Source organism: Anser brachyrhynchus, assembly GCF_964034855.1.
Source record: "Anser brachyrhynchus genome assembly, chromosome: 1".
Classification (NCBI taxonomy): Eukaryota; Metazoa; Chordata; class Aves; order Anseriformes; family Anatidae; genus Anser; species Anser brachyrhynchus.
Window position 1 is genome coordinate 85,021,818 of NC_137694.1, and position 27,803 is coordinate 85,049,620.

A 27,803-nucleotide genomic window follows, 5' to 3' on the forward strand; every position below is an offset into this window, starting at 1 on the left:
ATACCAGAATAGCATAAGGAAAAGCTGTAACTAACAATCAGTCTCTGAAGAGCATTATCTTCTAGTACTAATTGCAATTAATTGCATCAGATGCAAAGAACTTCTCATGGTATGTTTCTAGACTGGGGGGGAGGGACAAAAAAACAAAACCTGAATGGTTTCACACAGCAGACAGGGTTAGCAAATTTATGAAATAGGTCCCTGCTTGAGTAACTAAGGATGGTGCTGCCAGTCAGTTCCTGGCTCTCACAAGGCAGCCATCTGCTCTGGGGGTGGCGTGCAGTGCAACAAGGATGCTACGGCAGACCGCTACAAGTGTCCTGACAAACAGATAGGCTGTATTTACAAATGTAATTTAAAGATAGGCTTGACTCGTGTACATTTAATCAGTGTCAGCACAATTGAGAAATGGATGGGGGAAACAGAATACAGGAAAGAAGAAAATATAGGAAAGACGAAAAGCAATTTAGCAGGTTTAGGTACAGCCCATCAGGCAATTGCCCAGCAGGCAATAGCTTTGGAAGCTAAAGAGAAACATCACTCCTCAGAGAAAAAGAGGAGTGCACTGCAGAAAACTGGTACTGATGGTTCCTATGCTACAAATAGCAAGTGATTTATAAAATAATAACATCAAAAATCTCTAAGATTAGAGAAAGCCTCACAGGACAGTCATTTGTCTTTTTTTTTTTTTTTAATGGAAGGAGACAGGAAAAAAATCTTGTAGTATTTATAGAAAAAGCTAAAACTGGATATTTGTCAAAATTTAGAACAAAATAAAGTGGGAAAATTTACAAGGAATGCTGTCATCAACAAACTGGATCATAACTGAATGTTACCATATTCTTTCTTTGAAACATCACTTGTAGCAGAAAATGACCTTTCTGTATATTAATCTATTAATCTTTTATATTCTCCTCTCCTTGTACTTCTGAATAGGCAATACCTTAAAGAAACAACTTTGAGACCTCAAAAAGCTACAAGATGTATTGCATTAAGTGGCATTATTCCATCCCCTTTCTTTCAAGTAATCATTCTTACTACAGGCAGAAGGACTAGAGACAAGATTTTGGCCATTTGCCTCCCAGTGCCTTTTGATGAAAAGCATCTAAGAGGTACTCAGAGTGCCATCATGCAGAGCTTCTGCCAATTCTATACTTCACCTACCAGTTTGCAGGTTTTAGGACAGAAATTTGTTCAAGTAACTAGGAAATCAGGAATCTATGAAAGAACAACACTTTCTGATGACTGGCATATTACATACATAATTCCAGACGTGCCATCAGCACATACATTAAGAGCACTAGTATGAGGTACACATGCATGGATAGGAGCTGAGCAGCGTGGATCCACAGACAGAAGCAGAGGTTACCTGCTAGACTTCAAACTACTGGTATTTTTTTGTTTTTATTTAGAAAAGCCTCAGAAGAGCTAAGTATAAAAACTTTTAATATAAATAACTTGCTGAATTCACCATGCCACCTCACACTACCAGCTTTTATCAAGAAAGACTCTACCCAGTGTAAGTTATTCCTCACCAAAAGGCAGCAGAAAGGGGAACCTATGTATTTTGATCTCTCTATGTGCATTTATATTGACAGGAAGATAATCTCAGAGTATGTAGTTCAGTTAGTGATCAAGGGAACAAGAGTGGGCAAAGTGACCTGCCCAAAGTGACCAAAATATACACGACAAAACGGATGTGTTTTTTTTTTTTTTTTTTTTTTTTTTTTTTTTTACAACTCCATTTTACTTTACAAAATTCTATGTGATCATTTCACAAATTCAGAATGTTAAAAATACTTATAAACAACTCTCTGGAAGGCTTCATAGGGAACTGATCAGGTACTCTTTCTTTTCATCCAAGTGGTACATGCAGGAGAAAGAACATACATTTTGGATGGTGCAACTGGGGAAGGGCTGACTCAGACCAAGTGTCTTTGTACATCAGAATAAGAGTTTTTTGTCTGGAGTCATTCTCACAGGAAAGGAAGGTATCATAAAGCAAGATTCATTACCTATCTTAATATTCTTGATTATTTTTTTTTCCACACAACTTCGTTCAATCAAAGTTGGGAAATAAGTAAATAGCCTAACACTGCAAACCTGTGAGATCCATTTCAAAGAAACGGAGATTCACCGTGAATTATCCGTCTTCATTTCTGTATACCATACGTCCCTATCTTCCGATTACAGCTACTTCTGGTTTTGAAATTCTAAATTTGCTATATCCACAGATGGCAGTATTCCTCTTATACTTGAAACACACTTAGCTAGGCCCTAAGACTGAAGGCATAACAAAACCAGAATCTTTCAAGACATACATAACAAATGATTTTATGTTTTCCCTGTGACACCAAGTTAACATATACAAATAAATTTACACTGACAAATGGGAATCGGTGCAGATTACAAATCTAGATTACTTTTTGGCTGCTTAAAACATGGTAAGTTTTTAAACTTTTTCTTCTTTTTTTTTTTTTTTTCTTTTTTGGAAACAAATACTTCTGAACTAGCTGTATAAAATAATACAAGTAAACTCATTTAAGTAGCCACCTCCAACATTTTTCCTTGAGCAATTTTTTACTAGAAGAATGCTTTAAGATGTTTTAAGGTGTACTCCTCCTTTCCCTACCCCAAAGGGTATGTAATTGCCAGAAATTCTGTATGCATGTATTCACCATTCTATTTTAAAACAGTATTTCCAAAACTATCATTCTATTTTACTGAAACTTGTATGCATTTGAAGTACTATAGCAATGCTATCATTGCTCTCCATACAAAGAAATGATGCAGCTTTCTTAGGACCCAAGCTGAAGACGTATTGCAACCACACTAAGAAGAACGTAATGCTTTTTCTGCCCTTAAGACAAGGATTCTTTAGTTCAAAGGAAAAGTAAACTTTGATTCCAGAAAAAAGCTTGCTTCAGTGTCAGAAAAATGCTGTGTTAAAACTGTTTGAGGAAAGCCAAATATTTACAAACACTAAGATGATTTCTCCTCTCTCCCCCCAGCAATGCTGTACGGAAATTCAAAGTGACAAAAGCAAAACACAAAACAGAGACAAGAAACCACTACAGATTACTTACACAAAAAAAATTTGATTTGGACAGCTGAAATACTTTTCAATGATGATTTTTCATTTCTTTTATTTATTTATTTATTTTTAAAAAATGATGTTACTAAGGTGGTAAATGCTTTGCATGGATCTTCTTTAACAAGGGGAAAGACAATCCTCTGAAACAAATTAAATTACATACGTAACTGCAAAAAAGTTACCAATATCGTTAGTCTTCCCCTTTTGTTTCATTTCAGTCTTTAACACAGGCATAAAATGCTGGTAGCTTATTTCACTGCTTGTTTTCTTATTCAGATCTTAACAGGAACATTTTATTGTCAGAATGTCAGACATTCTTTTAAAATCTGATACTGCATGGGAACAGTGGGAAATGGGGAGTGGCTATGGGGGAGAGAACCAAGAAAATCTTATATCATTAGGCCCAGTCTTTTGATATCTCTCAGATATGGCTCACATCAATCCCACACAATGAAAATGAAAAAAATCTTACAGGAAGAAAGATAAAGTACAACTTCTAAATCCAATGTACTCACCGCTGCTTTCTACAGGATTTTCTCTATACATATTCCATGAATTCCACCCTGGAGAAATACTTCTAGCACAAACACTTCCATATGTACAGTTAGGCACTGAAGGAGTAGAACATAAGACCTTCGGACACACAACATGCTGTTTTATGTCTAGTTCAAAAGTGCCTGTTTCAGTATTTTCAGTGTCTTCATATAACAGAACACACCAAGAATCAAAAAGCTTACCAAAAAGATATAGGAAAGCAGATATAATAAAGAGCAGTTTTATTTCTATGCCTTCTTCTCTTCCTGTATGTAAGGTTTCAGAGACAAAGCAATAAGTTTAGTCATGTATTGCTGTGTGCAGTGTACAAACCAAACACTACTTTAACGCAGGAAATGAAAAATGACAAAACACTGTCCTGTTAGCCTACAAATATAAATGCAAAGTGCAAATACAGAAAATGGAATTTCACATTTTATCTGAAAAACTTCAACTATATCAAAGTTAAGCTCAATTTTAAATGTCCTTCATATTTCATAAGAGACTCCCTGCTTCAACATTTTTTAATTGAGATGCCCTTCTTTCCTGTAAGCAGGAAGACAACACATCAACTAATAGCTTACTAAATTTCTAAGACTACTCACAGCCAGCACTGTAACAACATTAGAGCTTTTTTTTTTTTTTGGGGGGGGTGGGGAGCGGACATGGACAGACAGAACTGTAAGAACAAAGTTCACATACTAGAGAAGTCTGCACAAATAAAGCCAGTTCTTTTTCACATCTACTGAAATTAATATGTGAATATTCCAGTATCTTTATCAACTTATGGGCTTTGAATAGTCATATTAAAATGTGACAAGGAGGCATAAGCACAGCTTGAAGCAATAGCTTCTAAAACTTCGGATTAAATCAGACAAAACGAAATAATCTTCATAATAAAGCCAGAAAGAAAATGGAACTTAAAACAAAAATACACACTTCAGTTGAAGTGATTGGACTGGCTAATCTTCCAATTTCTCCTCACAAAAGCACCTGCAGGCAGGAATAAAAGTTATGCCAAATAGCACCTCCATCATTTTCTTCTAGATCACCTTTACTTCTTCAGAACGAATTTTTAGTACTGAGATGTTTGCAAGTATGCCACGTATTAATATAAGAGTTCATATAAGGAAGGCCATCAGGATAAAGCAAATTCAGAAACAGGATGAACTAGTATTTCAAACATACAACTGATATATATATATATATATATAAGCTTTTCAGTAGTGCTTGCTAGGTTATACTTTTCTTTCTCTAAAATAACAATAAAAAAGTATTATGAAAGAAAACATTTTAAAATATATTGAAAAAATAAAGAATTTTTAAAGAATTCTCTCTTCACAAATTGAAAAGAGGTCTGCAAATATGCCTAATTACAGCAAAATAGAACACAGAAAAAAAGCACAACAATATGAATGGGAATCTACTGAAAATGGGATATGCATTTATACAGTATTTTGTTTGTTTGTTTTGGTATCTGTAAAAATCCAGCACTCTCACTATGCCAGCTTAGATGAAAGAAATATTCCTAACTTACAGAAGTCATCCATGTTCAGAATTCTGCACTTTTCCTACAAGTAATATTATGTAAAATTCATCACTTTCTAAGACCGTGACAGCCATTATGAACTAAAATAAATAACCAACCAAATAAAACGAAACATTTGATTCAGGCTGAGCTCGTTTGTTTTTAAGAGGTCAGATACATATATTCCCTGACTCCTAGAGAGAGCACATGCACAAAGGACACCTGTGTAGAAGTCTACAGTGGGGGTGCAGAGAGATGGGGGGTGTATTTTTACTTCAGGGTACATATCAATTAGTAAGAATCACATGTCACAATCCCAAGGTTTTTACTTTTCAAATTTAATGAGTATAATTTAAATGGAAGGCATACTGACGATTCAACACTATACATTAACGGATCCATTTTCTTCCTTCAGATTTCCTTTTTTCCACAATAACATTTTGAAATAAGGCCATGTCTTCACTGTGAAGACAAAGCTTGTGAGCTTAGGCTGCACTAAGAGTTGACCTATAATACAGCTATCAAGGTGATCCATGCCATCCTGCAGTATTTGGTATTAATAGTCCAATGAAAAAATTGATAAGCATAAGGGAGATTTTTCATAGTCATGGACTCTGAAGTCAGGAATGGTTTACAAGACTACTTTTCAACAATCTCTAAAAAAAATGCTAGTTAAGAAGCTATTCAATTGGAATAACTTGCCTGTCTGACCTGGTCTGTCAGACCTTTGTCTTCCAGCTTGGCAGTTACTTTTACTTAAGATATATAGAATGCAGTATTTTATATTCAACAAGATATTCCAGCTCAAAAGCTATGTATTGTATTTGCCAAAAATGTAGCAATTTTTTTTCTGCTTATCCAAAACCCATTTTTCTTTCTTCCTAAGATCCCTTTCTAATTTACTCCACTATAAATTCCTCATCTCCTTTCTTGAGATGTTTACTAAAGGCAGCTCTATATTCATACACAAGATAGCCTCATAACACTCTTAACTCTGAAGCTAAACCAAAATAACTGATTTTCACTGTATTTTCATAATTTCTAGAGCCCATGGAAATCATTTGCCCTGAAGTATGTACAAAAATGCATTTTTAATAGCAGGAAAGATAAAGCAACTTTCCTGGGTTAACAGAGCCTTGCAGCTCTGGTACAGTACCAAGCTGATTCTGTACTTCCTTCTATCCCTACATTTTCCTGGCTTGCCTTCTACCTTGCACATTCACTCCTTCCAACACCAACAGATAGCTGCCTCTCCATGACTACTGCTATAAAGCATTTTTCATTAAGTCTCTTGACATATGAAAGGACACCAACGGATTACAGTGCTTTCAAATTCTCTTTTTGTAAACTTCAACAGAGTTCTAATAAATTACAACAGGAATGTACTCCAGATCAAAGTATGAAGTCTATGCTTGCAATAATAAATTTTAGTGACACTTAATGCCTGCACAGTTTTAAATTTTAAACTGAGGATCTCAAAAGACATATGAGAGACAGGTCAAAATTTATACGGGATGTTTCAATATGCTTTCCACCACATAATTTACTACATCTTATTAAAATTTGCATTAAAAATACCTTGCCCCTTGACGATCAATGCAAATTCAACTACAATGCTGTTTAAATTCATATTCTAGTAAATTTCTGAGTAAGTGTCAGATTGATGGCCTCAGAAAATTAAGACAATGAGCAGATCTCAAGCTAATAGGGCTTGTGAAAACAAGTTCTTGAACTCAAAGACATGGAATTTTATTCCAGTGTCACCACCAAAGGTGTTATTCCAGCTTAAACTACATTGATCTAATGAATTAGTGATGCTACTGAGATGAATTCATTTCAAATTACCACAACCGTACCCATTAAAATCCAAATTGGAATGTATGCCTAAGGATCTACTAGTACTCAGACTTTACTAATACAAAATGTCATCTGCTCAGTCATGTCTCAAAATAACAATTCCTTTCTGGGTAACACATGCGGTTTAATTTTATTTGGCTATGCATTGCCCTACACCAGTCTGAGAAAGAACAATGCATCACCAAGTGCAGAGTTGCTGATTAACAGATTCTTATGCATGCTGTTATACCAGCTCAATATGGTTTCATATTGCTAAATTATTTGATTGGGATGTAAAGGAAAATGCATTTTATGTCACCTGTCTCTATTTAAAAGCCAGCCTACAAAGTATAATTGGGAAAAAATTTCCTTGCTTTTTGGTAGAATTAATTTCTCTAAACTGTGCAGTTCCCGAGTCCTTTCCAGACTGAGTACAGACAGACAGCAAAAAATAGAAGTAAAACACCCCTGTTTGTAGTGTGTTTGGAGTTTCAGAAATAACTTAAAAACAGAAGTAAAACAAAACATGAGTGGTTACAAATTATCAGCAACAAAATTGTATGAAGTACAGTTAGCAGCAGGGAGAGAAAAGAATCTTTAATACGAGAACAGCTCAATACCTTCTTTAGCAGATCCAGTTCCTTTCATAAGGAGAGAATTGTACAAGACAATTCACAACACGTATTCTTTAATGAATGGTCATTGTTTCCGATGACATAAATAGTTCATAAACAATCCCTTTGCCACTGTTTGGGTCGGGCACTCTTACCCTTTTTCCCTGCTCTTACACAAAATTCTTCCAGTGATGGTCTTGGACAGATTTAGCAGCTCCATTGTGTTTTTTATCAGGTAGACTGTTTCTGTAGACATCTGGCAAGAAACTAGAAAATAAACATAACTCCTATGCTTTGTGACAAAGAAGCTAAAACCTATTAGAAAACTATGTGTTAGCACATGAATTTGTTGAAGAAGGTAACACTGAGGAAAAAAAGCAAGTCTAGTCTCTCAAAAAGATAAATGTCCATTTTTGATTCAACTGGGACCTTGATGGTGGATTCCAAAGTTACATACAGATCAGCTTAGTTACGTGGAAGTCTGAAAATATACATATTTTTTTTCCATTTGGTTTTGGTACAGTGTCTTCAGATCAAGAACCAAGAGTGTCAGAAGTCGACAGGTTATCTATAATAAGTATAATCAATCTATCATTCTGAACATAGGCAGTGATGGACTTAACCTTCACAAGAACATAAAAAAACACATACATAACCCCAAGAGTGCTCTCTACTCAGAAGAGGGAACAAGCTAGATTGTGTGATGATTTTGCTCATAAAGCCTTTTCAGAGAAAAAACAAAGGCATTTTTACGTACCTTATATTGAGGCTCTCTCAAAAGCCCTAATTGTTAACAGAAAGTTCATAGAATGAATCTAAGTTTTTGTAATAATTACAATACATTTTAAAGCACTTCAAGAATACATAAACAGATAACATTCTAAGTGTTTTGCTTGGATCCAAGTTAATTACAGCACAGAAAGGCTGAGACGAATACACTTAATTGCTTACACAATGAATCATCAAGCAAATATTTGTGTGCATATACACACACACAAAATCAATTTTCAATATATTAGAGTTACAAAGAATTACCACACTTCAATACTAACAGGCAATATTTTATCCTCCACAAAATTATAACATCTGTAGATGTTACATCTGAAGTCTAATTAACAGTTTTTCATGTATACTTATGTGCATTAACATGCACAACTCCCTATAAGTTTGAGACATTTTTAAGACAGTTATTTTACTACAGTGGTTACATTCTATAAAAAAGGTAAAGGAGTCTGAAAGTGAGGTAGACCTATTGATTTTCAATTGATTTCGATTCAAGGTGAAGAAAATGAAAACTTAAAACACTATTTAGTGAGAACATTGTAACCACTAAATTTATATTTAACTATTGAGTATTTAATTTCTTTCATAAAAGACTGCAAAGTAAAACAAATCAATGCCATCTATATTTAGTCTAATTATCATTTACTGAATTTTTCCTGAACTTCATAGCTACAAAAGGAGGAAAAAACAATTATGAAAGGACAAAGGAACAGCTATGTCCTGCAGAGTCAGAAATCCAGAAGATGTAGAAAATGCTTTCCATAACATTATGACTTTGTCGTGATTTCTGTAAATTATAATTTTGCATTCTTAACTAGAGAAATTCCTCTGAAAATCACTGCTGAACATGTCAAGTTGTAGTATACACAGCTTATGATTGTGATCATTCTTCAAAACAATAAAGCACTAATGAAGACTTTTGTACAAAGGGATATAGAAGATTTCACATGACACAACCCATCGTATCAGTAGACCTGACTATATACACTCATACATGGTGACAGAGATGTTACAAGCCTGAACTGCGAGCTGTACAAACTACACAAGATGCACGGCAACAGATAGAGTCTTAAGAACAAAGCTTCAGACATTAGCAGAGGTCACAATACCAGTATTACTGTGATTAAATGGCGGCACTAAGCATAATACAAGAAAATTTATAATTCCCCCAAATAACTTAAGTTTAAAAAAAAAATAAATCAAGTCTCCGTAACAGCAGAGAAAGAAAAAAAATGGAAAACTACTCATCATTCAAAAAAAAAAATCCAACCTTATAACCCAAATAGAATGGTTTGATTTACTACATATCCACTCCACTCATAATACTTGACTATCTGATGCTATGAAGACCCAAGAGCTGCATGCAAACTAAGGAAACATCAGCATTGCTCGAAACATCAGCATTGCTCTGAAAGGAAAAACAGAAAAGTCACACAAGACATCGAGAGTCCTCAATTCAGAGGACTCTCTCCCAGCCTGGAAAAAACACATCCAGATTTCAATCCATGAAAAATGTCGGAGAAGCTGTTAACTCCTGAATACTGAGGATGTTGCTGACTACGAAGGCTTATTTTTCAAGGTTCCTAACTTGAGAAACCATAGTGTAGACAATAACTACCCATCACATGTATACAAGAAGCCATTTTATTTACATATTTAAAAGAGATACGCACATGTATGGAGCTTTCTTACCTACCCTCTCAAGTAGGGAATGGAATCAATTACCACAGCCAATTTCTAGTATTTGGACACACTTTGCGAAGAGAAGATGGGTCACAAGGAAAAATGGACATGTGCGTATGTGTTTGTGTTACATTATGAGACAGTCTTCCTCTTTAATTGCTTTTGTACTAATCTCTAATGCATTTTGAGTGTGTAGAAATGAAGCTTATTTCACTGAACAGTAAATGAACAAATAAATTAACAATTTGTACATCTAGAAGACCTTCCAGAAGAGACTCAAAGCAATGAAGGAAGCTTATTCTAAAAAACTGGATTCTCCACTTCCACTCCCTAAGTTTTGAGTGGGGGCATATGGTGTACTGTGGAACAACACTGTAGGTAGATGATAAGTCTATGCCAAGCTGTAGGTAAAACCTCAGATTACACCCTTATTTTGCACCTTGCTTGATCTTAAGGGTCTTTTCCAACTTAGATGATTCTATGATTTTAATTGTTTCTGTCAGACTGCCATGAAATTAAAACACCTGGTAGAACTGGCAACACAGAAAGCACATTTGCCAGGTATGCCAGCTAAACATATTAAGAAGGATGACTTCAAACTCCCTATCCTAATGCCCATTCTTTACTAGCTGAGCATTTTAATACTGTTTATTAACAGGAGTTGACTATATGGTGCTAGTTTAACAAGTATTTGCTCTTGCAAGGCCATTTTCTAACTTATGATCACAAAAGTCACAATGATCACTGAAATCAAGGCACAACAGTAATAATTGTAAGAAAGTAAACAGAAAAAATAAAATTCAGACTCATTTGTTTGCAACATCTCTAAGAAGAAGAAAATAACCCCTTTGGTTTAAAATGAATATCCTTGTTCTGAATACAATTTCTTTTTAACCACAGTAGTTTGCAAGAAAAGTAGCATTTTAGGTTTTGAATCAAGAAAAGATACATTTTGCCTTAAATAACATCCCCATTTATATTGTAGGTTATGTTCTGTTCTTTTTATTTCAAACTTTAACTTAACATTCTTAAAGCAAATTGTATGCACATCTCCCAGACTGAAATTGGTGCAACTGATATAGCTTTCGCACTATTTCTTTTCTTGGTTAACATGTTTTTTTGCCTAATAAATGCTTTTATTATCAAATTCCTTAGTTTACAAAAATCTAAGTTTCTTTCTGCAAAATACTAATTTGGAGGAACAGTTGATGCATAGCATTTTTTTAAAGGCCAAAGAGAGAACAATGTCTCATACCAAACCATTAGAGAAGAAACTATTTAGAGCATTTACAAAATAATATAAAAAAACCCTCTAAATATAAAGTAAATAAACTACAGTGTAAGTGAACTGATGAGTGGGAAGAAAAGGAAGCTTTTCAGATTGATTTGATATTAGTGAAACAGAGATAAATGTCACCCCAAACAGTAACACCATCATTCAACGATCATGACTGCAAATTTCTGTAGTTACTGAAAATCATTTTCTTGCTTCTAGATGAAAAAAAATGTTGTTTTGCAGGGAGAGAAAGACTTGGTCTCTGGAGCCCTAATTAACAGTTGTTTTACTATAGAAAAGCCACGGAAAACAGTACTAGAGATTCATGTTGGGATTAATCTCAATTTAAATCAATAGATTCGAGTTTAAGCCTATTTAAAATGAAGAAGGAAGCAAGAAAATGGTTGCAAACTGAAAAGCAAGATTTTAGCGGCATAAAACAGTAAATATTTGTGCTATAAAGGATCCCAAGGATCTACAATGCTATTTAAGGCCCCTTGGGCTAGATCTTATGCCTATTCTAGGCAATAAAGCAGTTACCATTCCTTGTCTAAATTTAGGTGGACACAGATGAAACACAAGATAAGGAGAGAAAATGGAAACAAGCTCACTGAAGAACTGGCACAGTTCTTCAACATCCTGCAGGGTTTTCCATAATTGCAGGGTACAGACAATGAGTAAGAGAATAGGAAAGAAAATTTCAAGGAAATGAACTACTACAGTTGCCTATAGCTTTTCTTCAAGGACAGGATGGAAAATGAAGCAATATACAAACAGAACAGTGCAGCTATTATTTATGGGAAATATGAGAGTTTTTAATGTTGAAGTTAAATATTGTCCAGTGGATGACAACAGTGGTTAATTTATTCGCGAGGTGTGATCAGAAAATCCCTGAAGTATTCTAGGAGTCTTATAACTTCTATTAGTCCTTGTTTAGCAATTTAGGAAATAGTCAAATCTTAAGACTTTTTGTTCTTTTGTAGTAGTTGAATTGACAATAAAGAACATATTTTAGTCAGATGTAGGGTATTTATTTTGGATTTGAATCCTCACATTAGAGTAGGCAAATATCTTTGACTTCAAATATTTTTCCAAGTTTTTCTTCTGTTTTGAACTACATTAATATTATATGTATGTTGTATTCCAGTATCATTACAATTACGAACAAAAATACTTGTCTATGAACAGAGGTTTTACCAATATTGCCAGTAGAAAAGTGATTTCTACTAATACAGGCACATACTGTGAATGCTTTGGACTTTTTCTTAAAATGTCATTAAATCTCAGACAAGCAGATGTGTATTATTTATGTTAACACCTCCATGGAAGCTTGCCAGTGGAGGAGGAAACTGTGGCCTTACTAAAGTATAGCACAAAAAGAATTAGTAACTTTTGTGATTTCCTAAAATCCCGTACCATTTTCTGACCAGCACTGGCCAGTCTCAGTACTAAAATCTACATCTACAACAGGAATTGGGCAGAACAAACTGCAACTGCAGTATGATTGCTACTCCCTATGTGCTTTGAAAGCAAAGGATTTAGATACAGCACAAGTATCAAAACAATTACTATAAAACAATACTATTATTATTAAACAAACTGTCCTTCCAGAGTGTTCATTCCCTAAAGCGGAATGTTAATCATTGTCATGCTCATTTTCAGTGAAGCGTATTAAGTTTTTCCTTTCTAGGTTAAGTCTTCCATTCCAGATGGGCAAACGAAACCCCAGAGATTACTTGCAAAAGCTGCACAGAAAACTGAAACAGACAGTAGAAAAGAATATACCAATGATCTGTATTACTAGAAAAGTAATTTACGGGCATGACAAAGTTTTACTATTCACACTTAAGTTTTCATATGTCACTGCTTGCCTATACTGGGCTGTCAGTGAAAATTTAATGTCCAGAAACATGGAAAATAAGGATAACTACTTCCAGGACTTTTCCAATGGTTTCTTATAAATGTCTGTAATAAGGACATAGAATTATGCTGTGTTAATAGCATCAGGTGAAAGTCATGAGCAGTGGTCAGTGGGGGCAAAACTTCTCAGTAACAATCTTTCACATACAGAATATAAGTGATACTCCAACACTGGGGTAGTCAAATATTATTCTAGATCTTCAAAGAAAAATTCAAGCATATCTTTGAGAGCACAGCATTCCAATTCCATGTGTACCTCTGATACATTATTATTTATTTTTAGAAGGTGTTTCCTTTTCCTTAAGGTAAGCAAAGCATTGACAAGGCAGCATGTTGCTTTGTCATCTTAGTTTTCAGAAGAAAACACAATACATTTATTGAAAGACCCAGGGAAGCACAGAGGCACCCGGACTGCCTTCTCCAGGAGTTCTGGAAAGAGACACCCCCTGCCCCCTTCCTCCTACCTCACTTGAGGCTTCTCTTCCCAACTCTCGGCTTTCTCTCAAAACTGAAAGTTAGAAAACTCATTTGTCACTGTATTTGCTTAACTAGCATTTTAAGTACACCAGACTGTAAGCATTCTGAACGTATGTTTTCTACTCCAACATTCATTACAATTTTTTCCACCTTTTACATATAGCAAATGATAATGTATTTACTGAAACATTTGCAGTACTCAAGGATACACAATATTAATTGCTCAATCAACCTGCATTGACACACTGAATTTAACATGCCACATTGAATTACCGATCATTTTTCTAACCTTATGAAGTCAATCTGGGCCAGAGACATCTGCAGTTTAGTAGGCATATTTTCTAAACACCTGCTTCCTCAACTACTGTACTATCACTAATTTGAACGGAACAGCACACATCATAGCTTGTACATTTTGGTGCCCGACTACACACCTCAAATATTTATTTCATTCACTCTTCATTCTTGAGAAAATTTCCTACACTTTATTGGAACCAATAGCTTCACTAGTATACCACACAATGATTTTTTTTTTCTGTACTATATTAAAGTTACTTTAATTCTTTAATAAAAGAAAACCCCAAAATTACAGCCATGGTATGTAAGTTTGAGTGTCCTAATAATAAGAAAGAGAACACATATCAGTACAGACATGTTTAAATCAAATGCCAGCACTTGTTTTTTTCATTTTTTTTTAAAGTTAGAATATATTTTAATATATATTTATTATAGTATACTGCAAATATACTACTAAGGAAAGCAAGCAGAATACATCCAATGCTCCTCAAACTTCGTAATAAAACATTTAAGAACAAAAACTGAAGGCATTACTAAGCTAAAAAGTATGTAATTTTCAAGTGTTTCACTGTGTGAAAATTGTCCAAGATAATTGTTTTCAACATGTTTTCAGCCTTTTTTCCCTTTATGTGACTAACAGAACTGCCATACAAAACTTGCCACACCACATCATAGTAAAAAAATTACAATTCTGTAAAATAAGGAGTATTTCACAAAGAAATAAAGGAATAAGAAGCTGGAAGACAGCATCAAGCTTAAATTGCTTCAGCATTGCATGTAAAAAGAACAACAACATTCAATTTTTAAGACTACCACATGGAACTGCAGGTTGTTGATCAAATGAGAGCAACTACTGAAGCTTTTGTAGCAATAGTGCTTAGGAAGCAATGCAACAGTTATTTTTATTTTTTGTCATGAACAAAATGTATATCTAGCTTTTACTACTTCCCTTCTTCCATAGCAGGATGTGCTTCCTGTCTCTAAGATTTGTCCTTGCCTGAACCTCATTAAGCTTCTGCTCTTCACTTGGAAGCAGTGAAATATAAATCAACTGATTCCAGATTACTTCCCTTCACTAATTATTTGATAACGAGTAATTGAAATAAGCACAGAACTATCCTTAGTTATTTGACTGTTACCCTAAAAAGCTTAGGAAGAAAAGAACAGATGAAAGACAAGCTAGCTCTATAAGATGAGGCTTACCATCTGACAGACTTGCAGAACTACGATTAAAATACCACCTTAAGTTATAAATCAGAGTAACTTCTGAACTAGAGCTTACCACACTTCTAAACCTTATTTCTTTTACAATTAGGAACCACATTAATTTTATTTTCTTGTCTTACAGTACATCTTACAGACAGAAAAACAATGTGTATTACTGTTTGTACTAAACCTTTACAAAAATATTTATGCTCAAAAATAAATAGCATGACTATAAGATGGTGTCATATCTTTTTATTTCACTGCCAAGTCTTCTGTAGATGAGAAAATGAAAGACGTGCTCCTAAGATTACTTACCCATGAAGTTCAGATAGCTGTCTCCTCCAAGTGCATGAGTAATGAGACGAATCATTTTATGAAGCTGTATTCCACGATCAATAACTGGAGTAAGAGGCGAGAGCACACTCATGTTTGTGTACATCTCTGCATCCATCAATCGAAATGCCAGTGTCTTATCACCAACAAGTGCCTATAATAGTTTAAAAAAATGAAGAAAACCCCTGAGTGGTGTACTAGAAGTGTTTCTAACACTTTTTTTTTTTTTTTAAACAGGTGTTCTGTATTGTAAAGGGAGCATTAGAACAAGATTATCTTTAAGGTCCCTTCCAATCTGAGCCATTCTACGACTCAGAAGACTGGCAAGGGGTCAAGGACGTGACTCACTGTACGCAATCTAGTCCCAATTCACAAAGTGAACATCCTGCCTCTGCTGATGAGCCTAGCTGATAATTACTGCAGTGTTGCATTTTTTGATGTGTAACCACGTGGTTGTGGTATGTGATCTCCTGTCAAAAAGAAAAAGCCTCCAAGTTGAGGCAGAGACATCCCTGAGCTGAGCCCTGCCTGGACACCCGACCCAACTTTCCACTTTTCCTTTGCAATCCTGTGAGCATATGTATACAGTCAATCAGCTCCTAGCTATCTAGCCCTTGCTATAGTCTTGTATTTCACTATCAAACTGCACAATCACTTTGGAGAACCTTTTCGCCTACATATATTAAATGTAAAATGCTAGTGTACACTCAATAAGCCACAAGCAACCTAGCATTTTGGAATTCTTGTAGGAAAAAAAAAAAAACTAAGAAAGCAAACATCTCAAGTAAAGTTCCTAGGATGTACAAATAAACAGCTATGAACAATATTCCTGATTTACCGATGCAGAGTGTGAAGCATTCATTTATATGAAATATAAATATAAACCATATATATTACTGGTTTTCTGAGTTCACAGAAGGTAGCAAAATAAGCTAGTATTTCTATCGAAAAAACAGTAACTGAATTACTAACTTCCTAGCGTTTGCTGTTATTTAAGAACAGAAAAACACCAAACAAATGCTGTTGTTTATTCTAATATTAGGATTATTCTAATATATTAGCATACAGGTAGTTGAAAACGTTTTGGAGTGTTTGCATGCAAATATGTAATTTTTGTTTCAGCAGCCCAAGTCTCTTTATACTCTAATGTGAAAACTCACTACATTACAACTCAGTTGTCTACGTGGAAACAGCTCTAGCTGAAAGGCCCCATTATCCTTTAGTTTTCAGTCTAGCAATATAATGGCATAAATAGATAATTCCCTCAAGTTAAAAATAAATTCCCTCAAGCTTAGGAAAAAGTTATTATGCAACAGGGGCAAGACTGCAATGCTAAAAAGTTCTGTATTAAGCAGACCTGTATTTGCATGCCTTTCATTTGGCTCTACTTTTTTAATAGTTAATGACTATTCTTCTATTTCAATAAAAGGGTTACTTAACTTCTGTACTCACACAGACACAAGTGCATGAAGTGTATGACATCAGACCAGCAGGCTATCTGGCTTAGTGTACTGTCTCCAAAACCAGCCAGTAGCTAACGGGCAGGAGAGAGTATGAAGGCAAATGAAACTCTTAACAATACTTCACCAAAACATTACCCTAACTATCACAGATAGACAGGTGAAACAGAATGTTTGTATTCAGGAGCCTTCAATCAATCTCCTTTGAAACAAATTCAAACACTTTAGAAGTCACAAAGTTTGAACAAACACATCATCCTATGACAAGGGGTTACAGAGCTTGCTTCGTGCCAGAGAGACAGGGGAGGAACAACAACTCTTTACTCAGAATCTGGCATCCGTTAGTTTTAATATCCTCTAATCTTTCCATTGGAAATAGGGGTAATTGTTCCCTGTTCCCATTTTCTATGCCAGTCACGACTTTATGAACTGATGTCCTTCCACTTTTAATGATCTCTTTTCTACCCTGAAGCGTCTTAGTCTATTTAGTTTTCTTCTTTTGAAAGCCACTCCATACCTTCTAATTATTCTTACCAACTCTCTCAGCATTTCTTCCAGTTATGCTGGATCTCCTGAGATGCAAGACCAAACCTGCCTCCAATATTCATGATGCAAGTAAACCATGAAAGGCTACAGCAGAATACTGATTTTGCTGTCTGCTCCTTTCATAACAATTCCAAGTAATCTATCTACTTTTTTGACTGCTATGAGCACTGAGTTGGTATTTTCCACACATCTGCTATAAGCATGAGACCTTGTACTTGGATTGTTAGTAGTCTATTCATAACCCATTATTACATATAAGAAATTGGAATTGTTTCAGCCTCTTATGGGCATCACTGAATATTTTTATGTTGAATTTTATCCACACTCCCATTTTATTTCTCTATCCTACTTCTCACACGTCATTCAGGTGTCTGACTGCAATTCTTTTTTTTTTTTTTTTAAATCAAAATAAATATATCTATCTTCTTCCCAAACATGAGATTCTAAAACAGAAATATATTGTCATATGAAAAACTATTGATATAATCCAGCACGAAATAAAACAACAGCAACAGTAATGTTATGCATGTCACACCAGGACGAAGGATCACCTTTACTAAAAGCATATAATCAGAAAAATATGCATTTCCATGTAATACCTGAAGTTCTTAACCAGGACTTGGACTCTGCTCTCACGCTTTATGTGAACACTGTATAACAATCTCGATGATAGGAAGGCAAATAGGCACAGTAAAGAAAGCTGATAAATTATTTTTAAAATATAATATAGCTGTAATTTTAGACACTTTTGTTGATTTATATCATAAAAGGTATTGGAAATGTCCATCTCTTACATAGGGCAAAGAGTTGAAGGTAGGTTATTTAAGCTTTTTATTAGAAAACTGTTTTATTTATTTATTTTTAAGTTTAAAATTTTGAAGTTCTCAACCATCATGTTTTCTGATTCCTCAGAACAACAACAACAAAAAAAAAAAACCCCACTTTCAACACTGAAAGATTGTAGGAGATGAGTGTTATCCAAACTCATCATTACTTTTCTGTTTTTCCATATACAGAACCATTAGAATTGCTGTGTTTTGAATCAAACTGTTAAAGAATACTCCATTTAGATCTTAAAATAGGATTGGGGTTTGCAATCCTTTCAGAGAGTAAACATTTTCTTGAAGGGAATAAAAACATTTCAAACATTGATTCAGTGAGCAAATTTGCTAAATTGTCATCTTGTTTAACACTTACCATAAACAGTGCTTCAGCCTACCTTATAGAAAGTGGATTTTTAGAAAGCATGTGTTTTATGTCTTCCTATGTCCTATGACAGGCAGGATGAAGAGGAAGCTAGAATTTATTTGTTAAAAAACAAAACTGAAAAGATAACACACCCATGCAAGGCAGGATTCCTTTACTAAAAAGGAAGTTCAAAACCAAACCAAAATAAAAAAGAACAACAAAAAACCAAGCAGCATACCAGACCTGCCCAACTCTGAAATTGTTACTTATCCTTCTGTCCTTCTTATCCTTTGTGTTAAAAACAAAAACCAGCTAAACCTCTAAACTTCACCTTTTACTTGCTTATATATGAAAAACAACAGGTACCATACCTGGTCATGGCTCTCTGCATATGCAATACATTTTTCTTCATACCGTCTGTTCGTTAACGTATACACAATATTTCCCATATTCCAGTCTTCATCTTTCAGTTCCTTAATGATCTACAGAAATAAAGGAAATATCATTCAGAGGTTATTTCTGTTTAAGTAAAAGCACAGTACTGCCTTTCTTCATTATTTTGGCACAGCAATTTCCAATGAACTGTGAACTACAACTTTTCCTGCTACCAAGCTTTGCAGTGATAAGCTTTCTCTGCTAATCCAAAGAGATGACTTGTATACTTTGTTTCTCCTGTACTCCCATGTATCAACAGGGAAAATAGGACTTGGCACCTATCATGTGAGTCCTTTGATACAGTGGGCCATATGATTTATGAGCTGCAAGAGAACATTGCACCAAAAACTGGGAAGAATTATCTGTACAGACCTACCTATGCAAGGTATTGAAAGATGTCCTGTATTTCAAGTAACCTTAGCATATGGCACCATCCTTCGTAACTATAGCTTAAGTACTGAGCTGTGTTGTGGAGAGTGGCACGTTGCAAGATTGTACCTATGCTGTTGCCATGAAGCGTACAATAAAACGAGAATCTGCTTAGCACAGGGACTTCCATGTTCCCTGATCTGCAAATTCCAGCTCAGTTCCAAACCAGTTTGAATGCCTGAGTTTTGGAATACAAAACATACTTTATTTTCTGCCGTGTTAGCTTTTTTTTCTTTTTTAAGCAATTTAACAATTAAATCACATCAATAGCAATTTTCTGCCTCACATGATGCTATTTTCCTCTTCTAAATATAGCTTAATTTCAGCGTTTTCTTTTTTCTATAGGGCTTTATCATTCTCCATTGTTCACTCCAGTTTAAACATGTATATATATATATGCATGATATATACATAAAAAGGTATATGTCATGTACATGACAGGTAAAAAGAGAAAAAGGCAGTGACAAAGAAGGCTGATACGATCCTGTCAAATTTAACATTCCGATTTTAACTGACCATGTACTCCTAAACAACCTTTTCCCCCCAGCCTGAGTTCTTGCCCTGAAAACATTCAGGTACCTATGCAACATCATGTTATATACTACATCTATGTTTAACCTGACCTATTGAACCCACTGTTACAGCAACTACTTTTTACAAATCCCTCAGAACAAGTTCATGGATCCCTGGAGATCCTTCAGGTCTAAAACTGCTTTTAGGAAGTCGCCCAGAAAAACATGCTTTTAGAAGGTACATACTTAAGAGCTGGAGAAAAATGTAAGCAAGCAGTCTAGGAGAAAAAAAGAAGAAAAAAAAAGAAAAAAAACACAGCTGATAGACCTTGCTTCTAAGTTTACTCTTCCAGTCCTTTTAGCTTTACTGTTGTCTTGAGAAGTGGAGTAACAGAAGTACACACATAAGCTCTTTTTCCACTTCAAGATCTTCTGTTGTGATTACTTATTTGCAGTTTCCTCATCGAGAAGATTTCTGCCTGCATGTCCCTATGTTCTTGCACAATCACACTCCTAAATAATCAGAGTATGCTGGGAAACAGCCTAGACTATAATAGCTGAATTTACACCCAACATCCCATCAGCATACCAAACATTCACCTGCTGTTTCTGGAAGCTTTTCTCCCCAGTTAAAGAACAGAACTTACTGCAGGATAGGCATGCTTCCTCTCTGTATATTAAAAATTAAAATAAGCAGCTCACAGCAGAGATTGCCAAAATAGATTATAATTGGTTATTATAGATAAAAAGTTTTCTTCTAAAATTTTAGTCTTTTTTTTTTCTTCCCTGTGTAATATTTTTAACTACCCAGGAAATCACTCATCTTTACCAGTCAAAGAGTGGTAGGGAAGCTGAAGGCAGAAGGAAAAAAATAACCACCAAGACCATCACAACAAGGTTTTTTCTTTGTTACTACAGAATTATGAGCCCTCACTGCATTCCAGGATATAAACTACACACTCTGAAGTGTAGTGATGCTCTTAGAAAAGCTGGCAAGTTTGTCTTCCACATGAAAAAAAGTCTAAAAACTATTTTTCAACCAATCTGCCCTCTACCTCCTAGTTACGAAAGTGAAAGATGCTGAAGATAAGTTAATTCACTTTTTATTTTAAGCTACTCACTACATTTATTGAGGCATTAATGCTCATATAAAACATTTACTGTTTTCAGATTATCATGATACACCCAAGGATTTGGATGCAATCTTGTATTTAACCGAAAAGCAGTCTCTAAAACATCAGTAAAGGCCTTTTGAGATCATTTATTTTTTCATTCTTTTTCTTGTGATCCTCTGTATTAAGGAAAAGGTGATTTTAATCCTTATCAAAGTCAATGTTTATTAGTACATTATTGTTCTTGAAGAGCATTTACAGACTTATTATTCTTTTTGTAACCCCTTGGTACTGATTGGTGGTGTTAGTGTAATTTGCCTGTGATTACTTTGGTTAAATTTTCAGCTCTATCTATGCTCCATGCCAACTGTTATGCCCAATTTCAGTAGGGTTCAATGTATGCTTCTGTTTGTTTGTTTTTAATGAGATAACCATGTGCACATAAATTATTTACCTGTTCACATTCAATATAGACTACTGTCCTGGTTCCAGTTAGGACAGAGTTAATTTTTCCTCATAGTAGCTGGTAGGGTGCTATGTTTTGGATTAGGATGAGAAGAGCGCTGATAACATGCTGATGTTTTAATTGTTGCAGAGCACTGTTTAAACCAGGCCAAGGACTTTTCGGCTTCTCGCTCTGTCCTGCCAGCGAGCAGGCTGGGGGTGCAGCAGGAGCTGGGAGGGGACAGACCCAGGACAGCTGACCCAAACTGGCCAAAGGGGTATTCCATACCATCTGACGTCATGCTAAACAATATATAGGGGTGGCTGGCCGGGGTGGGGGGCGGCTGCTCGGGGATAGGCCGGGCATCGGTCAGCGGGTGGTGAGCAATTGCATTGTGCATCACTTGTTTTCTTACACATTATTATTATTAATACTATTATCATTATCACTATTATTATTATTGTTATTATTATATTCCTGTCTTAATAAACTGTCTTTATCTCAACTCACCGGCTTCACTTTCCCGTTTCTCTCCCCCATCCCAGAGAGGGAGGGGGGAGGGTGAGCGAACGGCTGTGTGGTGTTTAGCTGCCAGCTGGGTTAAACCACAACAACTACACATGCTGCAAGATACAAGTTATTTCAAACCAAATGAATCTATGCCTACTGCATTTTATGAAGAAAAAAATCAGCTAGAATGCAAAGAATAGCCTATGATGTTACTCATCTTCTGAAATCTAAGATATGATATCTGACAGCTCTCATTTCAGCCACTAATATCTGTACTCAAGACTGTCAGAACTTATTTTAATAGGGCATTAAGTTAACAGATGAGGGAGACTAAAATTCATCAGCAGAATTCCAAAGTGTTTCTCTGTATGTGTAGTTAGAGAACCACACCACTTTGAAGAGCAGAACATATTTTTAGAACACCTTTTCTTACCTGTATCCACTTATCTGGAATAGCCATGGCTAGTCGATAATCAAATCCCCCTCCTCCCTCTGCAACAGGACGGCAAAGAGCTGGCATTCCAGAAACGTCCTTAAATAAAACACAACATAATTTGGCTAGCATTGCAATCACTAGTTCAGACTTTCCACCATACAGTAGCACAGTAGTACACAGGCACTCTGTAAACTAAACACCTTCAAAGATTGATAGGGGGGAGAAGGGAAGGGAGAAAAATCAGGTGATCACAACACCGAGACTTACTGTTTGAATGCAAAAGTTACAGGATAGCATTATGGCTTGTCTCATCAAATACTCTACTACAAAGCATTTTAATAGAACAGATATTTGAAGAGAAAGAGACCTTAGTAGAGGCAGAATTTGAAATAATTAGCTCTCTTGAGCTCCAAGTAATCAATAGCAAGTAGAAAGTAGTCAACAAGAGACAAATTAAACTTTCATTTTGTTTATTGATAGTTTGCATAAGGAATGGCATAAAAATAAGAGGCTGAATAAACCACAGTCAGAAAGAAAAATACAATCTCTACCCTTTCCCTAAACACAAAAACAAAACCATTGATCCAGCTAACCCGGGAAAGTAACATGCTCTTATTGCATAGTTTTCCAGTTTCATGTTCATGGAGGCTGATCACTCTTAAATTTGCCATTCAAAGTTTTTTAAAATAAGTATTTATTTCACCACTTTATTAGAGAGTTGTGTCACATAACATCTTTTCTTCTAAAGTTCACTTATCTGTGTAGAAAATGCAAATCCCCACATAATTGCAAAATACCTACCAGCACTCAGCTGTATTACCTTATGCAAGTGAGAAGTCATTCCGCCACAATGGTTATGGATTAACGTACACCGCTTTCGTGTCTACTCAAGAGTTTATGGAATTAAATTTTGACTAGAACTGTGGCTTAATTAGGAAGCTCACTGGTTTTCTGGATTCAATCCAGTTTTCAACCCAACTGCTGCATTAGACTAGATGAAGACGCAAGAGATCCCCAGAAAAGTATCTTAAACCAGAACCTTAACTCAATGCAAAATCTGTATTAACAAAGCAAGATTTGGACTTTCCATGTCGAAATCTTTCACTTCAGACTGAAAAATGTATTTGCACTTAGAGTTATACATATATATATATATATACACACACATGGCCACTTGCCTATGTTGACCTAGGAGAAGAAAAAGACCATAACATCATAAAGCTCATGGATGGCATCCTTGGGGAAGGTGTGGAATGCAGAAGGAAGGTGGGCTGCCATCCAGAGGTACCTTGACTGGCTCTAAGAATTGATCAATAGCAACCTCAGGAAGTTCAACAAGGGCAAATGCCAAATCCTGCCCCTGGGATGGACTAATGCCCTGGGCAGGCTGGGGACTGACAGGCCAGGGAGCTGCTCTGTTGGAAGGGCCCTGGGCTAACAGCACACTGAGCATGAGCCAGCCGCCTGTTCTGGCAGCAGAAATGGCCAGCAGCATCCTCAGCTGAGTGAAAAGACAGGGGATCAAAGGAAGGGATTATCACACCTCACTCAGCAGTCATTAGACCACAGAGAAAACTGCATCCACTTTCTGCTCCTTACCCCTGTCCTCAGTTAAAGACAGACCATGCCAAAACTGCTGGGAAGTTTAGGAGGAGGTTACCAGGACAGCTGGGCCTGGAGCACGTGCCCTGGGAAGGGAGGCTGAGGGAAAGGAGTTGCTCAGTCAGGGGAAGAAGGGGCTACAGGGGACCAAACAGCAGCCAGTGCCTGAGGAGGCTACCGAGAAAGACAGAGCCAGACTCTTTTGTGAGACAGACAGCAGGAGAAAAACTGACAAAGGTCCTAAATTGATACAGGGATGGTTCTAGCTGGATATAAGGATAACAAACATACAAACACTTACAAGGTTCCAATAAATAAGCACTGGAACAGGTTGCTCAGAGTGGTGTGAGATATGTCCTTGAAGGTTTTCAAGACCAACTAGACAAAGCCCTGAGCAACCAACCTAGTGCAAGTTCAGTGTTGAACCTACTTTGAGCAAGAAGTTAGTCTAGATTACACTAGTTCTCTTCATAAATGAACATATCTATTATTTATTTTGAAGTATTTATCAATATTTATATATTTCACACACAATTTCACTCTTCCAATTTACTGAAGAAAATTAATAGCAGAGTTAAGTATGGGGATAGCCATACTGAAGGAAAGTACAAGCAGTTTTAAAAGTGTAAAACTAGCTGCGAAAAGAATTTCTGCACCTGTACCTTTTTTTTTTTCTTTTTTTTAACAACACTGATTCTCCTTATGTAAATATCTTCATATCATAGAATCATTAAGGTTGGAAAAGACCTCCAAGATCATCTGGTCCAACCATCATCCCCCTACCACCAATGTCACCCACTAAACCATGTCCCTAAGCACCACATCCAACCTCTCCTTAAACATCCCCAAGGACGGTGATGCCACCACCTCCCTGGGCAACACAATGGCTGACTACTCTTTCTGTGAAGAAATGTCTCCTAATTTCCAACCTAAACCTCCCCTGGCACAACTTGAGGCCATTCGCTCTAGTACTATCACTAGTTACCTGTGAGAAGAGGCCGATCCCCAGCTCTCCACACCTTTCTTTCAGGTAGTTGTAGAGAGCAGTAAAGTCTCCTCCGAGCTTCCTCTTCTCCAGACTAAACAACCCCAATTCCCTCAGCTGCTCCTTAAGACTAGCGATTCCACATGCTGTAAATCTTAAAGATTAGCAAAGTAGATTTTCTTTCCAAATGTTTAGATACTAGAAAAGGAAATTGAATAGGTCTCCTAAATCAGTCAAAGAATAAAAGCAGGACTGACCCTCTCCAAAACATCAGACCTGAAATAAAAGCCTCTCTCTGCAATGTTGTGATGTCTACCAGGCCAAGGCTGTGCATCTGAGATTTAAATAGCACCAACTGACTTTATTCACAATTTTTAAAGTCATATTTAGGGAAATAAAATTGGAAATTTAGTATTTATTATATCCACCTATATCTGAAGAGTTTGCCTGAACACTAAAAAAATCCAATATTACTATATTCAGCATATCTTCATATCCAAATATAAGTTGCCAATTTCTAAGCAGTTGCTCACACCTTAGTTTGACATGAGCTGCATATAAAAAAATGAAATCACTGCAGGAGGGATTTTTTTGCCTGTTTGTTTTTACATCATGCCTGAAGGTTTTAATTTTTCCTTAACACTTTTTTTTTCTAATTATACAAAATCTTAATCCCAGTTTTAAGTAAAAAAACAAATGAAAAATAAGCATACAGTCAGTAATATCTAAAAATTTAGGAACTACTAAGATGGTGAATGCACAGAATATTAAAAAGCTGTGCAAGTTATCCATCAAATGATTAAGGAATATATTATCATTAATTATGGCTATACAAAAAAATATTTTACTCATATGGCTCTCATTCCATCATCATTGTAAGAAAGCAGAAATTCTTCATTGCTTTTTGCGATTTTCAGTTATGCCAACAGTTCCTCCTTCTGAAAGTCTCCTTTAACCATGGAACACATTAGTCAAATTTCTATTCCGTATAGTGACTGCCTCAAGCTGAAGAATATCATATTGAAACAGAAGCAGTTTTCAACTCAAGCACGAGAAACTGAAGAGGCATATTATTAAAAATAAAAACAACTCTTAAACCAGGTAATATAAGCAGATTGAACTTAAAATTGGTTATAATCTGTCTTCCTAGAAAATAAGCCGTCTCACTCCCACAATAACTTACTTCAAATAAGCCTACAGATGAATGAAACAACCTCAACTTTATTATTAATTGCTTACCAGATGCTGTTTTTGATAGCCTGCCATTAAGCTTTTAGCTGTTTTTGTTTATAATGCAAACTTATCAAAAGTAAAAAAAAAATAAAAATTGCACAATTTTCTTTTCCCAAAGAGGAACTAGGAACTCTAATCCAAAAATGTTTTATTAACAATCTGTATAGTCCATAATGATATGAGATAGATGCAACTTTTTTTTAAATGAAAAGATATTTAAATATAACAACAGAAGAATCCTCAAGGTTTACAAGAATTACTCGTTTAGCTAGAGATAAAATATCATTGAAAACTCAACCAACTTAAATATAGCCTATTTATTCCCTCAAAAACCTAGGGAAATTTAATACTAAATATAAGTTAGCACACTTATTCAGCATTTATAAATTTACCACAATTATTATGAAGAACAGTTGTCAACTATGCCATTATAATCCAAAATAAGCGAAACAGTGCAAGGGCTGTTAATCTTTAGTACCATGAATTGCTAGTGACAAATGGCAATCATACAAAAACTTTAAACTAATGAAAACAAACCTCATTACAAATTCAAGGAGACTGGGGGGAGAGGGGTAATCCCCACATCAGTTAATGACCCAATAACACAGAAAATTCACAAAATGTGTATTCCACTTGTTTTTCCTCACAAGACAAAGTCTGTCTCCTAATTAACATTTGTCAGCTTATGTTGTTCCTTGAGTACCTGAAGTGTGACTTGATAATTACCAGGAAATTCACATCCCAAAGCAAACTAATCAATATTATGTCATTGAGTATGGTAAATTCTGATTTTACCTCTGCTATGGTTATGCATTCTGGATGCAAGAAGTTAACCATGTGGTTGGCCAGCATTAGATAACACAAAGCATCTTCGTCCACATGTAGGCCAAAATATTCATTGTAATCCCCACTGAATCCCGTGCCTATTAAAACATGAAGTTTAAAGGACACAGTTACATTTTTAAACACATTTTACTATATGCGAATTGTTATTCATAATTTCAAATCTGTCAATATAACAGCACAATAAGATATTAGCAAGTCTGAATTCTGAGCGTTCAGTGAACTTTTGTATCACCATTTCCACAGCAACAGAACTATAACAGGACTACTTAGATTAGAGTTGACCAAATTACTTACCAATCCCATGATGGTGATACAGCATAGATGTAACACCATCAAATCGGAAGCCATCAAAGCCATAATCTTCGATCCACATTCTCAAATTCGAAAGAAGGAATCTCAAAACTTCCCAGCTGAAAAAACATAAATGAAAAATTTTAGAAACTGTGAAAGTAACTGGAGTTCATTATATAGTGTTCCTCACTT

The 27,803-nt window shown here is 35.6% G+C and overlaps 1 protein-coding gene across 10 annotated transcripts in view; it reads right to left on the bottom strand.

Annotated features, from left to right (window-relative positions):
• Positions 1-27,803, bottom strand: part of GBE1 (1,4-alpha-glucan branching enzyme 1) — a 181,608-nt gene that overhangs the window by 50,046 nt on the left and 103,759 nt on the right. For 9 of the 10 annotated variants that reach the window (XM_080571324.1, XM_080571319.1, XM_080571326.1 and 6 more), the window contains 5 exons: positions 27,615-27,730; positions 27,270-27,397; positions 22,652-22,750; positions 19,147-19,257; positions 15,564-15,735 (listed from right to left, as the gene is read on the bottom strand). In XM_080571324.1, coding sequence (XP_080427450.1) covers positions 15,564-15,735; positions 19,147-19,257; positions 22,652-22,750; positions 27,270-27,397; positions 27,615-27,730 — 626 coding nt within the window. Of the gene's footprint in view, positions 1-1,698; positions 7,874-15,563; positions 15,736-19,146; positions 19,258-22,651; positions 22,751-27,269; positions 27,398-27,614; positions 27,731-27,803 lie in introns of those variants that run through there. The other variant, XM_080571322.1, reaches the window with a different exon arrangement.